This window comes from Macaca thibetana, chromosome 3 (assembly GCF_024542745.1).
Source record: "Macaca thibetana thibetana isolate TM-01 chromosome 3, ASM2454274v1, whole genome shotgun sequence".
Classification (NCBI taxonomy): Eukaryota; Metazoa; Chordata; class Mammalia; order Primates; family Cercopithecidae; genus Macaca; species Macaca thibetana.
The window spans coordinates 130,109,898-130,122,325 of NC_065580.1; the positions used below are offsets into that span (position 1 = coordinate 130,109,898).

At 42.5% G+C, this 12,428-nt stretch overlaps 1 protein-coding gene across 5 annotated transcripts in view; it reads left to right on the forward strand.

Annotated features, from left to right (window-relative positions):
• The window catches only part of RABGEF1 (RAB guanine nucleotide exchange factor 1), an 82,454-nt gene that overhangs the window by 31,828 nt on the left and 38,198 nt on the right, over nt 1–12,428 (forward strand). For 3 of the 5 annotated variants that reach the window (XM_050783575.1, XM_050783577.1, XM_050783578.1), the window contains exons 2-3: nt 50–238; nt 3,707–3,873. In XM_050783575.1, coding sequence (XP_050639532.1) covers nt 60–238; nt 3,707–3,873 — 346 coding nt within the window. In that variant the 5' untranslated portion in view covers nt 50–59. Of the gene's footprint in view, nt 1–49; nt 239–1,860; nt 1,998–3,706; nt 3,874–12,428 lie in introns of those variants that run through there. The other 2 variants (XM_050783579.1, XM_050783576.1) reach the window with 2 other exon arrangements.

A 12,428-nucleotide genomic window follows, 5' to 3' on the forward strand; every position in this document is an offset into this window, starting at 1 on the left:
GAATGATAATCCATTTTCAACAGCACTTTCTTGTTTGTTCATTGGTTAGCAGGAAGAAGATGAGCCTGAAGTCTGAACGCCGAGGAATTCATGTGGATCAGTCGGACCTCCTGTGCAAGAAAGGATGTGGTTACTACGGCAACCCAGCCTGGCAGGGTTTCTGCTCCAAGTGCTGGAGGGAAGAGTACCACAAGGCCAGGCAGAAGCAGATTCAGGAGGACTGGGAGCTGGCGGAGCGGTAAAAGGACTTAACTAGGGGTGATTGAACAGTGACGCGACTGGATACGTAGTTCTGTCACCTTCCAAATACATTTTTTCACTTCTGCTTTAAGCTATCAGCACGTCAGTTTAATATTAAGGAAAAGGATGTTTTGCCCTCTTCTCAGTTAACTTTTAATGAACAGCTTTCAGTAGTTTCTTCATTTTGTGTTTGTCTTAACTTCTGATTATTTTCTTTGGGTTGTGTTAGTTTTAGTTCTCAAATTTAGATAATAAGCTCCTTGGAGTGGAAGAATGGAGATAGACATATTTCCTAGTGAAGATTAAATGAGCTAATAAATATGTACCCAGTGCAGGGCTTGCAAATGGCACTCATCAAGCATTATTTCCCTCATTCTTTTAATATATTCAGCATTGCATCTAGCTCAGTGATAAAACACTGTAGTAGAAATCTGTTGACTTGTATATAGTCATTGCATTGTAGAAATTTAACTTTTCTTTAAAAATTAGGTCAAATGCAGTTGATATTATCCAGAAAAATAATGATGTTAAAAATTAAAAATTAAACGATGGGCCGGGCGCAGTGACTCACGCCTCTAATCCTAGCACTTTGGGAGGCTGAGGCAGGAGGATCACCTGAGGTTAGGAGTTCGAGACCAGCCTGACCAACATGGTGAAACCTAGTCTCTACTAAAAATATTTAAAAAGTTAGTTGGGTGTGGTGGTGCACATTTGTTATCCCAGCTACTCAGGAGGCTGAGGCAGGAGAATTGCTTGAACCCAGGTGTTGGAGGTTGCAGTGAGCTGAGATTGTGCCACTGCACTCCAGCCTGGGAGACAGAGTGAGACTCTGCCTCAAAAAATAAATAAATAAATAAATAAATAAATAAATAAATAAATAAATAAATGATGGGAAGGCTAGTGAGCATAGTAACTAATAAAATGCTCTTTGCCAGAGCATTCTAGAAATTCTAAAACTGCTTCAACAGAAGAGAGTCAAATGGAATTCTTCCAACTCCTCTAGCTAGTTTTTTGTTTTTTCATCCAGTCAGCCAATATTTGTTGAGTGACTACTTTGTTGACATCTGTGGTGAACGCAGAGAATTAGAAATCACACGTTGCTTTCAGTGACTGTGGTCAATCAAAGAGAGAAAATTTTAGCCCAGAACATGAATGATCTCCTCAAGGTTTCCCCTGCATGCCTGATGCTGTCAGTAGCAGATCCTGTTTCAAAAACAGAGTAGAGGCCACTAGGCACAAACTCCGTCAGCTTCATCCCCTCGCCACATAAAAATGTACTAATACCTTTATATTAACTTCTTGTCTGTCCCAAAGAAAGAGGTGTCCTGATTCCATCCTCAGGCTTAGCACCTCCACCTGTGACTTTTGTTCTATTTCTTACTGCTTTTAATTGTAACCCTGCTAAATCACTTGGAAAGTTTGTAAAAGCAGTGACTGCTGGACCTTACCCTCAGAGTCTCTGATTTTAGTAGCTTGGGAGTAAGACCAGATAATTTCCATTTCTAACAAGTTGCCTAGTGATGCTGCTGCTGCTGTCTGGGGAATCACACTTGGAAAATCATTGTCTTTTAGATAGTGCTTGTGTTGTTTTTGTTTGTTTGTTTATTTGTTTTGAGACAGGGTCTTGCTCTCTCACCCTGGCTGGAGTGCAGTGGTGTAGTCTTGACTCACTGCAACCTCAGCTTCCTGGGCTCAAGTGATCCTCCTGCTTCAGCCTCCCAAGTAGCTAGGACTACAGAAGTATGCCACCACACCCAGCTAATTTTTATATTTTATGTACAGACAGGGTTTCACCATGTTGCCCAGGCTAGTCTCAAACTCCTGAGCTCAAGTGATCTGGCCACCTTAGCCTCCCCGCGCTGGGATTACAGGCGTGAGCTACCGCACCTGACCTGTGTTTGGGAATTAATACAGGTGGTTCACATGCAGCTAATCCAAAGCCAAATTTATTGCTTTTATTTATTATTCTCCCCATTCTGAACATTTTCCTCCTAACCCTTCTGATTCAATTAATGGCATCACTATTTACCAAGTTAGCTAAAAAATCTTGGTTTCATTCTTAATTTCTCCTTCATCTCCCTTGCTACCTACAACTTGACCAAGTTTTGTTTCTTTTTTTTTTTTTTTTTGAGACAGAGTCTCGCTCTGTCACCCAGGCTGGAGTGCAGTGGCCGGATCTCAGCTCACTGCAAGCTCCGCCTCCCGGGTTCACGCCATTCTCCTGCCTCAGCCTCCCGAGTAGCTGGGACTACAGGCGCCCGCCACCTCGCCCGGCTAAGTTTTTGTATTTTTAGTAGAGACGGGGTTTCACTGTGTTACCCAGGATGGTCTCGATCTCCTGACCTCGTGATCCGCCCGTCTCGGCCTCCCAAAGTGCTGGGATTACAGGCTTGAGCCACCGCGCCCGGCCGACCAAGTTTTGTTTCTTCCAATTCAGAAAAGTCTTTTGAATTTTACCTTTTCTACTCCTATTTTCCAGGTACTTATTTTCTTTTACTTAAACCTTTGTAATATACTCTTACTTCTTGTCCCTGTCTCTAGTTTCTCTACCCTTCAAGTTGTTCACACAGCTACCTGCATGATCTTTCTAAAGCACAGATCTGACAACGATAACTTCTTGGATTTACAGTTTTTCTTGCTTCCCCACCACATGATGAAATCCAGAATGTGGGCTTAGCAATCAAGATTCCTTACCCTCTGGTGCCTTCCTGTGTATCCAGCATCACCATTCATTACACTCCCAGTGCTCTGGCTACATTCAGCTTGTTGTGAAGCAAACCACAGGTTTGCACATTTGTAGTTCCTCCTTCTTGGAATATCCTTTCACTTAGAATACTATTCGGCCTTATTAGTCAGGCGTGGTGGTGTGCGCCTGTAGTCTCAATAACTTGGAAGGCTGAGGCGTGAGAATCGCTTGAACTCAGGAGGCAGAGGTTGTAATGAGCCGAGATCGTACCATCTCACCCCAGCCTGGGTGATGGAGTGACACTGTGTCTCAAAAACAACCCAAAAAAAAGGATCCTATTTATCCTTTAAGACCCAGCCCAAACATCAGTGTTGTAAGGCCCCAACAGACTCCCCCAGCAGATTGAGTTGTTCTTTCCTGTGTTCTCACAGCACTCAATTTTTACTCTCTAATGTAGCAGCTGTCCCATTATGTAGCAGTTGTTTACTTACCTTTTTCTCTGTTCCAGCCTTGAGCTTGTTAGGGAAAAGGACTAGACTTGATTTCTTTCATGTAGCCCTAGAGCAGTTGCTGAATGAGCATGAGAAGATCCCATTTGAAATCTGTAGTGCATGAAGAGCAGTCCATCCTGTAGCTATGTGAGACCTCAGGCTGATTTGGTATATTTAGTCTCTAGTTCTAAAATCTTGAGATCCTCCTGAATTAGTGGAGTAATAACCTTCAGATAAAGAGAAACCTTGGAGAATATCTAGATCATTCTAATCCTTTCTTGAATTGCAGACTCCAGCGGGAGGAAGAAGAGGCCTTTGCCAGCAGTCAGAGCAGCCAAGGGGCCCAATCCCTCACATTCTCCAAGTTTGAAGAAAAGAAAACCAACGAGAAGACCCGCAAGGTTACCACAGTGAAGAAATTCTTCAGTGCGTCTTCCAGGGTCGGATCAAAGAAGGGTAATGTTCTGATACTCTTTTTTTCTTCTCTGCCTGAGTGAGACACAGAGTAGATCCACAATGCTCACAGGCTCAGGTTGTAATTTCTGTCAACTTTTTGAGAACATCAGCTCAGATTTGAGACTGAAAGTGGGTTTGAGGGTCAGACAATATATGAAACCAATACTCTCTTTGGTTGAAAGACATTGTGTTTTAGAGAAATTTGTTTATAGGAGGAATAAAGAGAATTGAAATAGGTAGTTTTGTTTATGAAAGTCATCCCCATCCAAATGACTTTATCTCTTTGGATGTTTTGTTTTTTTGTGTCTTTATTTGTGGATCCTGGTTTGTTCTGTGGTGTAATACCCTCACTGTTCACAGCTTGTCAGAAATGGTGATTTCTGGGCTTGAAAGTCATCTGAGAGAGATTTTCTGCTCGAGAGCTTATTTGAGAGACAACTTGTGTCTTGAGAAAGTGTATTGAGAAAATATAGGAAAAGGCCCACGTTGGGCTCCTGGGGGGATGAGAGTGAGCCGTAGTAGCTATTTTCCAGTGCATGGATTTGTATGTAGGTGATCATATTCACCCTGCTTCTTAAAATGCCATGTAACCAGCAAGAGGATTGTCACTTAAGTCACAGTTGTTCTACGATTGAGCAGCCTAGCCAGTTGAAGTGGCCCAACATGAAGCAGGAAAGAATCTTTGTTGTCGGGCCTCGGTCTCTGAAAATGTATGTTGTTACTCAGAGTTATGCAGTCAACGTGAAATAATGAGGGAGACTGGGAACCACCACTGATGCTGTCAGAAGACCTGTTCTCTGGGAGCCCCCTCACTTGCTCCCCGGTTCCTGCCCTGGGGTAATTGTAATGAGGTCTTCTCTCCTGGAGGCAACGGAATGAAAAATAAGACAGTGTTACCCCTTAAGATCCTTGCCGGTCTTCTAGGTTTTGTGACTTTTGCTGTTTCCTTTTGTTTTATTAAAAGGAAATATTGCTTATAACCAAAAACACGCTTCTCTTTAAGACATGGATACCAGGCCTGGTGCGGCAGCTCAAGCCTATAATCTCAGCACTTTGGGAGGCCAGGACAGATGGATTTCCTGAGCTCAGGAGTTTTTGAGACCAGCCTGGGCAACATAAAACCCCGTCTCTACAAAAAATAGAAAACCCCGTCTCTACAAAAAATAGAAAAATCATCCAGGCACAGTGGCATATGCCTGTAGTCCCAGCTGAGGCCAGGAGGCTAAGGCAGGAGAATCATTTGAACCCAGGAGGTGGAGGTTGCAGTGAGCCAAAATGGTGCCATTGCACTCCAGCCTGGGTGACAGAGCAAGATCCTGTCTAAAAAAAGGAAAGAAAAGAAAAAAGATGGATTATATGATGAATTTGAAGTTGTTTCTTGGTTGGCTGCCAGTTGTAGCAATTTTGTCTCTACGAAAAACGAGCAAAAAAATTAGTTCCTGCCAGAGATTAAATAAGAATGTATTGGGCTCATGATTTATTTATTAGGAGGTGGAATAGACAGATGGTTAGTAAGGTGACTTTGGAATCACCCCTGGTTTGAGTCCTAACTTTGTCATTTACCAGCTTTGTGACCCTGGGTGGACTAACGACTCCGAGTCCTGTCAAAAGTGAGGGACAGTAATACCTACCAGAGGCATGTGATGAGGGTTCAGTGAGTTAATGCGCGTTAAGAGCTTAGCACAGTGCCCGACACACACAGTAGATTTCCAGTAAGTGTTAGCTATTTTAAAATGGAAGTTGTTCTTCTGATAGAATAATCTTGCAGGGAGCGCAAAGGCATTTACTATTAAGACTACTCATTCCTATTTAGCTTAAGGTCTGTTTCTTGATGATATGTAGTGAAATAAGTATTTATAGCAGATAAAATAATTTTAAAAATTATAAAATTGCCTGGGCGCGGTGGCTCAAGCCTGTAATCCCAGCACTTTGGGAGGCCGAGACGGGCGGATCACAAGGTCAGGAGATCGAGACCATCCTGGCGAACACAGTGAAACTCCGTCTCTACTAAAAAAAATACAAAAAACTAGCCGGGCGAGGTGGCGGGCGCCTGTAGTCCCAGCTACTTGGGAGGCTGAGGCAGGAGAATGGCGTGAACCCGGGAGGAGGAGCTTGCAGTGAGCTGAGATCCGGCCACTGCACTCCAGCCTGGGCGACAGAGTGAGACTCCATCTCAACAGCAACAAAAAAAAAATTATAAAATTATCAGCTCTAATAGCCTCATTTTGCAGGTGACAGTATGAAAGTCCATAAAGGTTAACTAATTTACCCAAGGTTGCACAATGAGTTTGTGTATGAGATCTTGGGTCTCCTAACTCCTGGGTCTATATTTTTCCATTATATTCCTTTATCCAATGTGTATACTTCAGAAACTCAGGTTATTTAATATATATATTAAATAATATATATATGAAATTTCTGTTACTTAAGTACATAATCATCATTTATATTCGCTGACTCTCCTTGGTGGTTTTAAAAACCTGTGTCCCAAAAGCCTCTGTACAGTTTGCATTATACTATGGAAAGAAGATTTACAATTTAGTACAGAGTCTGTACTTTAAAAAGAAACAATTCTGGAGCTGGGTGCCATGGCTTGTACCTACCTATAATCCCAGCTACTTGCAAGACTAAGGTAGGAGGATTACATGAGCTCTGGAGTTAGTGGCTTCAGTGAGCTGTGATTGTGCCACTATATTCCAGCCTGGACATCAGAGTGAGACACCAACATTAAAAAAAGTAATTAATTAAAAAGAAAGAATCCAAGTGAATTTTGTTTTAAAAAATATGTATGCAGAATGGTTTTTACTTTTGTTCTTGTCTCCCCACCGCCCCCCATCTTTTTGAATGTTAGATTTGTACTTTAGATATTTTGTTCTTTAGTTGCTTTTTGTCTGTAGAAAGCTTTTGGGGATAAAGACCTTAAAGTATTTTAAAAATTCATGTTAGAAAAGAAGATTCCATTATGTCTTTGTTTCACAGACCACTTAATAGAACTTAGCCAGGTAAATTTTGCATTTCACACTGATTACTTCTTTGGCCATTATGTGTGGATAAGGTTAGCCTGAGTGCAGTTTTAATGTATTGGGTCTAGACTAGAAACAGATTTTTTGTATTCCGTATTCTTGATCTTCTTTAGTCTGTGATGCCCTTGCTCTTGGTATTTTATTTGTTTCTGTTAGTAGCATAAAGGAAAGCTTTTACGCCATACATAGGAGCTTGGTAGCAGACAAAATACAAATAACCTTCTAAGGAATTTGAAGATATTTTCACATTCTTGTAGAGTTGGATATGCCTTCAGAGAAAGCACATGGAATATCTTGACTGTAAAGACTCAGTTAAAGTGTTTTAGTCTCCACAGTCAGGGTGAGTGAGCTGTATAGAGGAAGTCATAGTGGTTGGCCAAGCTGAGATACTTGCTTATACATTTCAAAGTGCCCTTTTCTTTCAGAACTCCTGTAATCTTGTCATCCCAAGTATCATCTTATGTACCTCTTTCACGAACGGATCTGAAGACAGTGGTCCTACAAAGCATATCTTTTCTTTTTTAGAGTTAAAATACCAATACCGGCTGGGTGCGGTGGCTCACACCTGTAATCCCAGCACTTTGGGAGGCCGAGGCAGGTGGATCACAAGGTCAGGAGATCGAGACCATCCTGGCTAACATGGTGAAACCCCGTCTCTACTAAAAATACAAAAAATTAGCCGGGCGTGGTGGCGGGCGCCTGCAGTCCTGGCTACTCGGGAGGCTGAGGCAGGAGAATGGCGTGAACCCGGGAGGCGGAGCTTGCAGTGAGCCGAGATCACACCACTGCACTCCAGCCTGGGCAACAGAGCCAGACTCTGTCTCAAAAAAAAAAAAAAATACCAATACCACCCAGACCTTAGACTCTAAATACTATTATTCTTTAAAGTGAACCAGGGCTTCTTGGAGAAATGACTGATTCTGGGACTGGGGCAGGGAAAAAAGGCCCCTTCAATATTTTGGGGACAGTTCAGAAGATCCAGAAGCCAGCTTGGAGGGATTTCCACTGACCAAGTCTGGGATAATTTGAGTGTCCAAATAAATAAGGACAATAAGGCCGGGCACGGTGGCTCACGCCTGTAATCCCAGCACTTTGAGAGTCCGAGGCGGGCAGATCACCTAAGGTCGGGAGTTTGAGACCAGCCTGGCCAACATGGCGCAACCCCATCTCTACTAAAAATACCAAAATTAGGCAGGTGTGGAGGTGAGCACCTGTAATCCCAGCTACTTGGGATGCAAAGTCAAGAGAATCGCTTGAGGCCTGGCGCGGTGGCTCACGCCTGTAATCCCAGCACTTTCCGAGGCCGAGGCAGGCGGATCACGAGGTCAGGAGATCGAGACCATTCTGGCTAACATGGTGAAACCCCATCTCTACTAAAAACACAAAAAATTAGCCGGGCGCGGTGGCCAGCGACTGTAGTCCCAGCTACTCGGGAGGCTGAGGGAGGAGAATGGCGTGAACCTGGGAGGTGGAGCTTGCAGTGAGCTGAGATCTTGCCACTGCACTCCAGCCTGGGCGACAGAGTGAGACTCCGTCTCAACAACAACAACAGGAAAGAGAATCGCTTCAACCTGGGAGGTAGAGGTTGCAGTGAGCTGAGATCGTGCCACTCCAGCCTGGGCAACAAAGCGAGACTCCGTCTCCAAAAAATAAATAAATAAATAAAATAAAATAAAATAAAATGAAGAAATCAATAAATAAGAACAATAAATGAAGTAAAACTGATTGAACAAAAATCATAATCCTTGTGTTAATTTAGTAAAATAGAGAAATATGGCTGGTGCAGGGGCTCATGCCTGTAATCCCAGCACTTTGGGAGGCCGGGGCGGGTGGATCATCTAAGGTCGGGAGTTCGAGACCAGCCTGGCCAACATGGTGAAACCCTGTCTCTACTAAAAATACAAAAATTAGCCGGGGGTGGTGGCGTGTGCCTGCAATCCCAGCTACTTGGGAGGCTGAGGCAGGAAAATTGTTTGAACCCGGAGGTGGAGAGTGCAGTGAGCCAAGATCGTACCACTGCACCGCAGCCTGAGCAACAATGTGAGATCCTCATCTCTTAAAAAAATTTAAAAATAGCTGGGCTAGTGCCTGTAGCCCCAACTGCTTAGGAGGCTGAGGTGAGAGGATCGTTTGAGCCTGGGAGGTTGAGGCTGCAGTATGCTGTGTTCATGCAACTGTACTCCAGCCTGGGTGACAAAGTGAGACCCTGATTTAAAAAAAAAAACCAAAAACACAAGGTGACTTTAAGTTGAAGAGCAAGCACTTGCCATTTGAGCCCTAGCCAGAACTATAAACTGTAATATGGGTGACATTGTTCTTTTCCATATTTTCTTCTTCTTGACTTCTTTCACCTTACACATTGAATCCCTGTTTGGCTATTCAGACATAACTCACGTCCTCCCTGTGTACCGAACACCTGAACCGTCTCTCACTTTCCCCTCTCTAATCCAAACTTCTAGCCTCTTAGTAGGGGTTAATTTTTAGGAAGCTTAGAGAAAAACAACCAAGTGTTGATTTTAGTAACTTGTATGATCATAACTAGCTAATAGAATTAATCCTCATTTACATTTTAAAAGGGGATTTTTTTTTTTTTTAAAGTAGAAGTGTCTCTTTGGATAAGTATATGTGGGAGGGAAGCATATTGTAAGCAAAGCAATAAAGGAAATGAGTAGGGTTTTCTTGTCTTTGACTGGCCTACAGACCTCCAAAGTCAGAGGGATTGGTGTTCTTCTGAAGAGTCTTCAGTCCTCTCTTTGGCTTACTGAGGTAGTTGTAGCATAGTCAACAGCTCAGGCCTTGGATTTAAGCGCACAGAGCTGGGTTCAAATTCCAGTCTTTACTGTATAAGTGACTGCAACGTTACTCAAGTTACTTAACATATTCAAGCCTCAGCTTCCTCATTTGTAAATATCATAAGTGTATAACCCGATAGACTTGTGAGGATTATACAAAATAGCATTGTAAAAGTACTTAGTGCTTAATAGACATTATCTATATGTAAGTTACTACCATTATTATTTTGTCAGATGGAATATGTATTATGTTTTTATTGGGTTGAGTGTTCTGTCAGAGTCAGATAGGTCAAATTGGTTGATAGCATTGCATTGTTCAAGTCTTCTGTCTTTAGTGACTTTTTAAAAATCACCTTTCTGTCAATTACTAAGTGAGGAATATTGAAATGTCCAAATTTGTTTCTCCTTTCAGTTCTGTCAGATTTTGTTTTTTGTGTTTTGAAGCAGTGTTATTAGTATATACATATTTAGGATTGCTGTGTCTTCTGGAAAAATGAACCCCTTTTTTATGATGAGATGCCCTTTTGTTCTTGGTAATATGGTCCGTGTTCTTTTTTTTTTTTTTGAGACGGAGTCTTGCTTTGTTGCCGAGGCTGGAGTGCAGTGGCAAGATCTCAGCTCACTGCAAGCTCCGCCTCCCGGGTTCACGCCATTCTCCTGCCTCAGCCTCCCGAGTAGCTGGGACTGAAGGCGCCCGCCACCATGCCCGGCTAATTTTTTGTATTTTTAGTAGAGACGAGGTTTCACCATGTTAGCCAGGATGGTCTCGATCTCCTGACCTTGTGATCTGCCTGCCTTGGCCTCCCAAAGTGCTGGGATTACAGGCATGAGCCACTGCGCCCGGCCAATATGGTCCATGTTCTTAAGTTTACTTTGTCTAACATTGGTGTAACCACTTAAGCTCTTTTTCATTGTTTCAGAGTATCCTTTTCCTTTCATTAGTTTTTAACATGTTTGTATCTTTATATTTAAAGTTAATTTCTTACAGACAACATGAAGTGGGGTCTTGTTTTTTAATCTAATCTGATAATCTCTGACATTTAATCAGACTGTTTATAGCACATACATTTAATGTGATTTTCGATAAGGGAAAGTTTACCCCTGCCATCTTGCTCTTTGTGTTTATCTCATCTTGTCTTAGTTCCTTTTCTCCTCTTTTCTTGCCTTCTTTATGACCACACCTTTATCTCCACTATCAGCTTGTTAGCTATACCTCTTTGTTCTGTTTTTGTTACTGGTTGTTCTGGGGTTTACAGAATACATCTTTAACTTATCATCTACCCTCAAGTAATATTATACCACTTTACAGAAAAAAGAAAAAAATTTAAAACAATAGTATTATACCACTTTACAGAAAAGAATCTTAAATGGAATTTTTTACATGTAATTTATTATTTATTTTTATTATACTTTTAAGTTCTGGGTTACACGTGCAGAATGTGTAGTTTTGTTACATAGGTATATGCATGCCCTGGTGGTTTGCTGCACCCATCAACCTGTCACCTACATTAGGTATTTCTCCTAATGTTATCCCTCCGCTTGTCCCCCACCACCCAGCAGGCCCCAGTGTATGATGTTCCCCTCCCTAAACAGGATTCTTTTTTTTTTTTTTTTTTTTTTTTTTTGAGACGGAGTCTCGCTCTGTCTCCCGGGCTGGAGTTGCAGTGGCCGGATCTCAGCTCACTGCAAGCTCTGCCTCCCGGGTTCCCGCCATTCTCCTGCCTCAGCCTCCCGAGTAGCTGGGACTACAGGCGCTGCCACCTAGCCCGGCTAGTTTTTTGTATTTTTTAGTAGAGACGGGGTTTCACCATGTTCACCAGGATGGTCTCGATCTCCTGACCTCGTGATCCACCCGTCTCGGCCTCCCAAGTGCTGGGATTACAGGCTTGAGCCACCGCGCCCGGCCGAAACAGGATTCTTATATTTCTTCCTCCCGTCCTTTGTGCTGTGGTTCTACATGTTACTTGGTGGTTCTTTCTCTCATCTTGGGTAATTTCCTCATACGCATGTGCAGTACTCAGCCACACTCAAGGGAACCCTCTGCAGTTACCTGGAGCTTTTTCTGTGTAGTCCTCTCCCCTCCATAGCATTTGCATGATATTTTGCCTTGCAAATTCTGGTCACATTGGCCTCCCAGAACTCCAAATGCTGTCTCCTCAATTCAGCAAGTCAGCTATGCTCTGTTTGAGTGGCCTCTCCCTGTGCCAAGACTTTAAAACTCTCCCAGCAGTGAGCTGGGACTCTCTAGGACAGACTATGTTTGTTTTCCTTCTTTCAGGAGTTAATCTGCTGTTTGCCTGTCATCTAGTGTCTGAAAACCTTTTGTTCATATATTTGTCTGACCTTCCAATTGTTAAGATAGTAGGGTAAACCTGATGCGATCAGAGTTTTCCATCATGACTAGAAGCGGAGTTATCAGAGAAGGATTCACTTCCAAACACTAAAGAATTTTTTTCTAATCATACCGATGTCAGCACAATCTTTGGTTTTCAATTGAGATAAACAATATTTTAGAAAAGATGTTCCCTTTTTTGTTTTGAATTAGATTGTACATGATTTATTTATGTGCTTAAAAAATAGGTAGTATATCCAAATGGCGCTAACAGGTATGGTCAGAAGTTTCGTTTCTAGTTTGTCTCTTGCCCATCTAGTTCCTAAGCAACACTGCTTTGTTTCTCCCACTTTCAGACAACTTTTGTTATTACTTTCTTGTGTATCCTTTTGTGCTTTTATTCTGAGT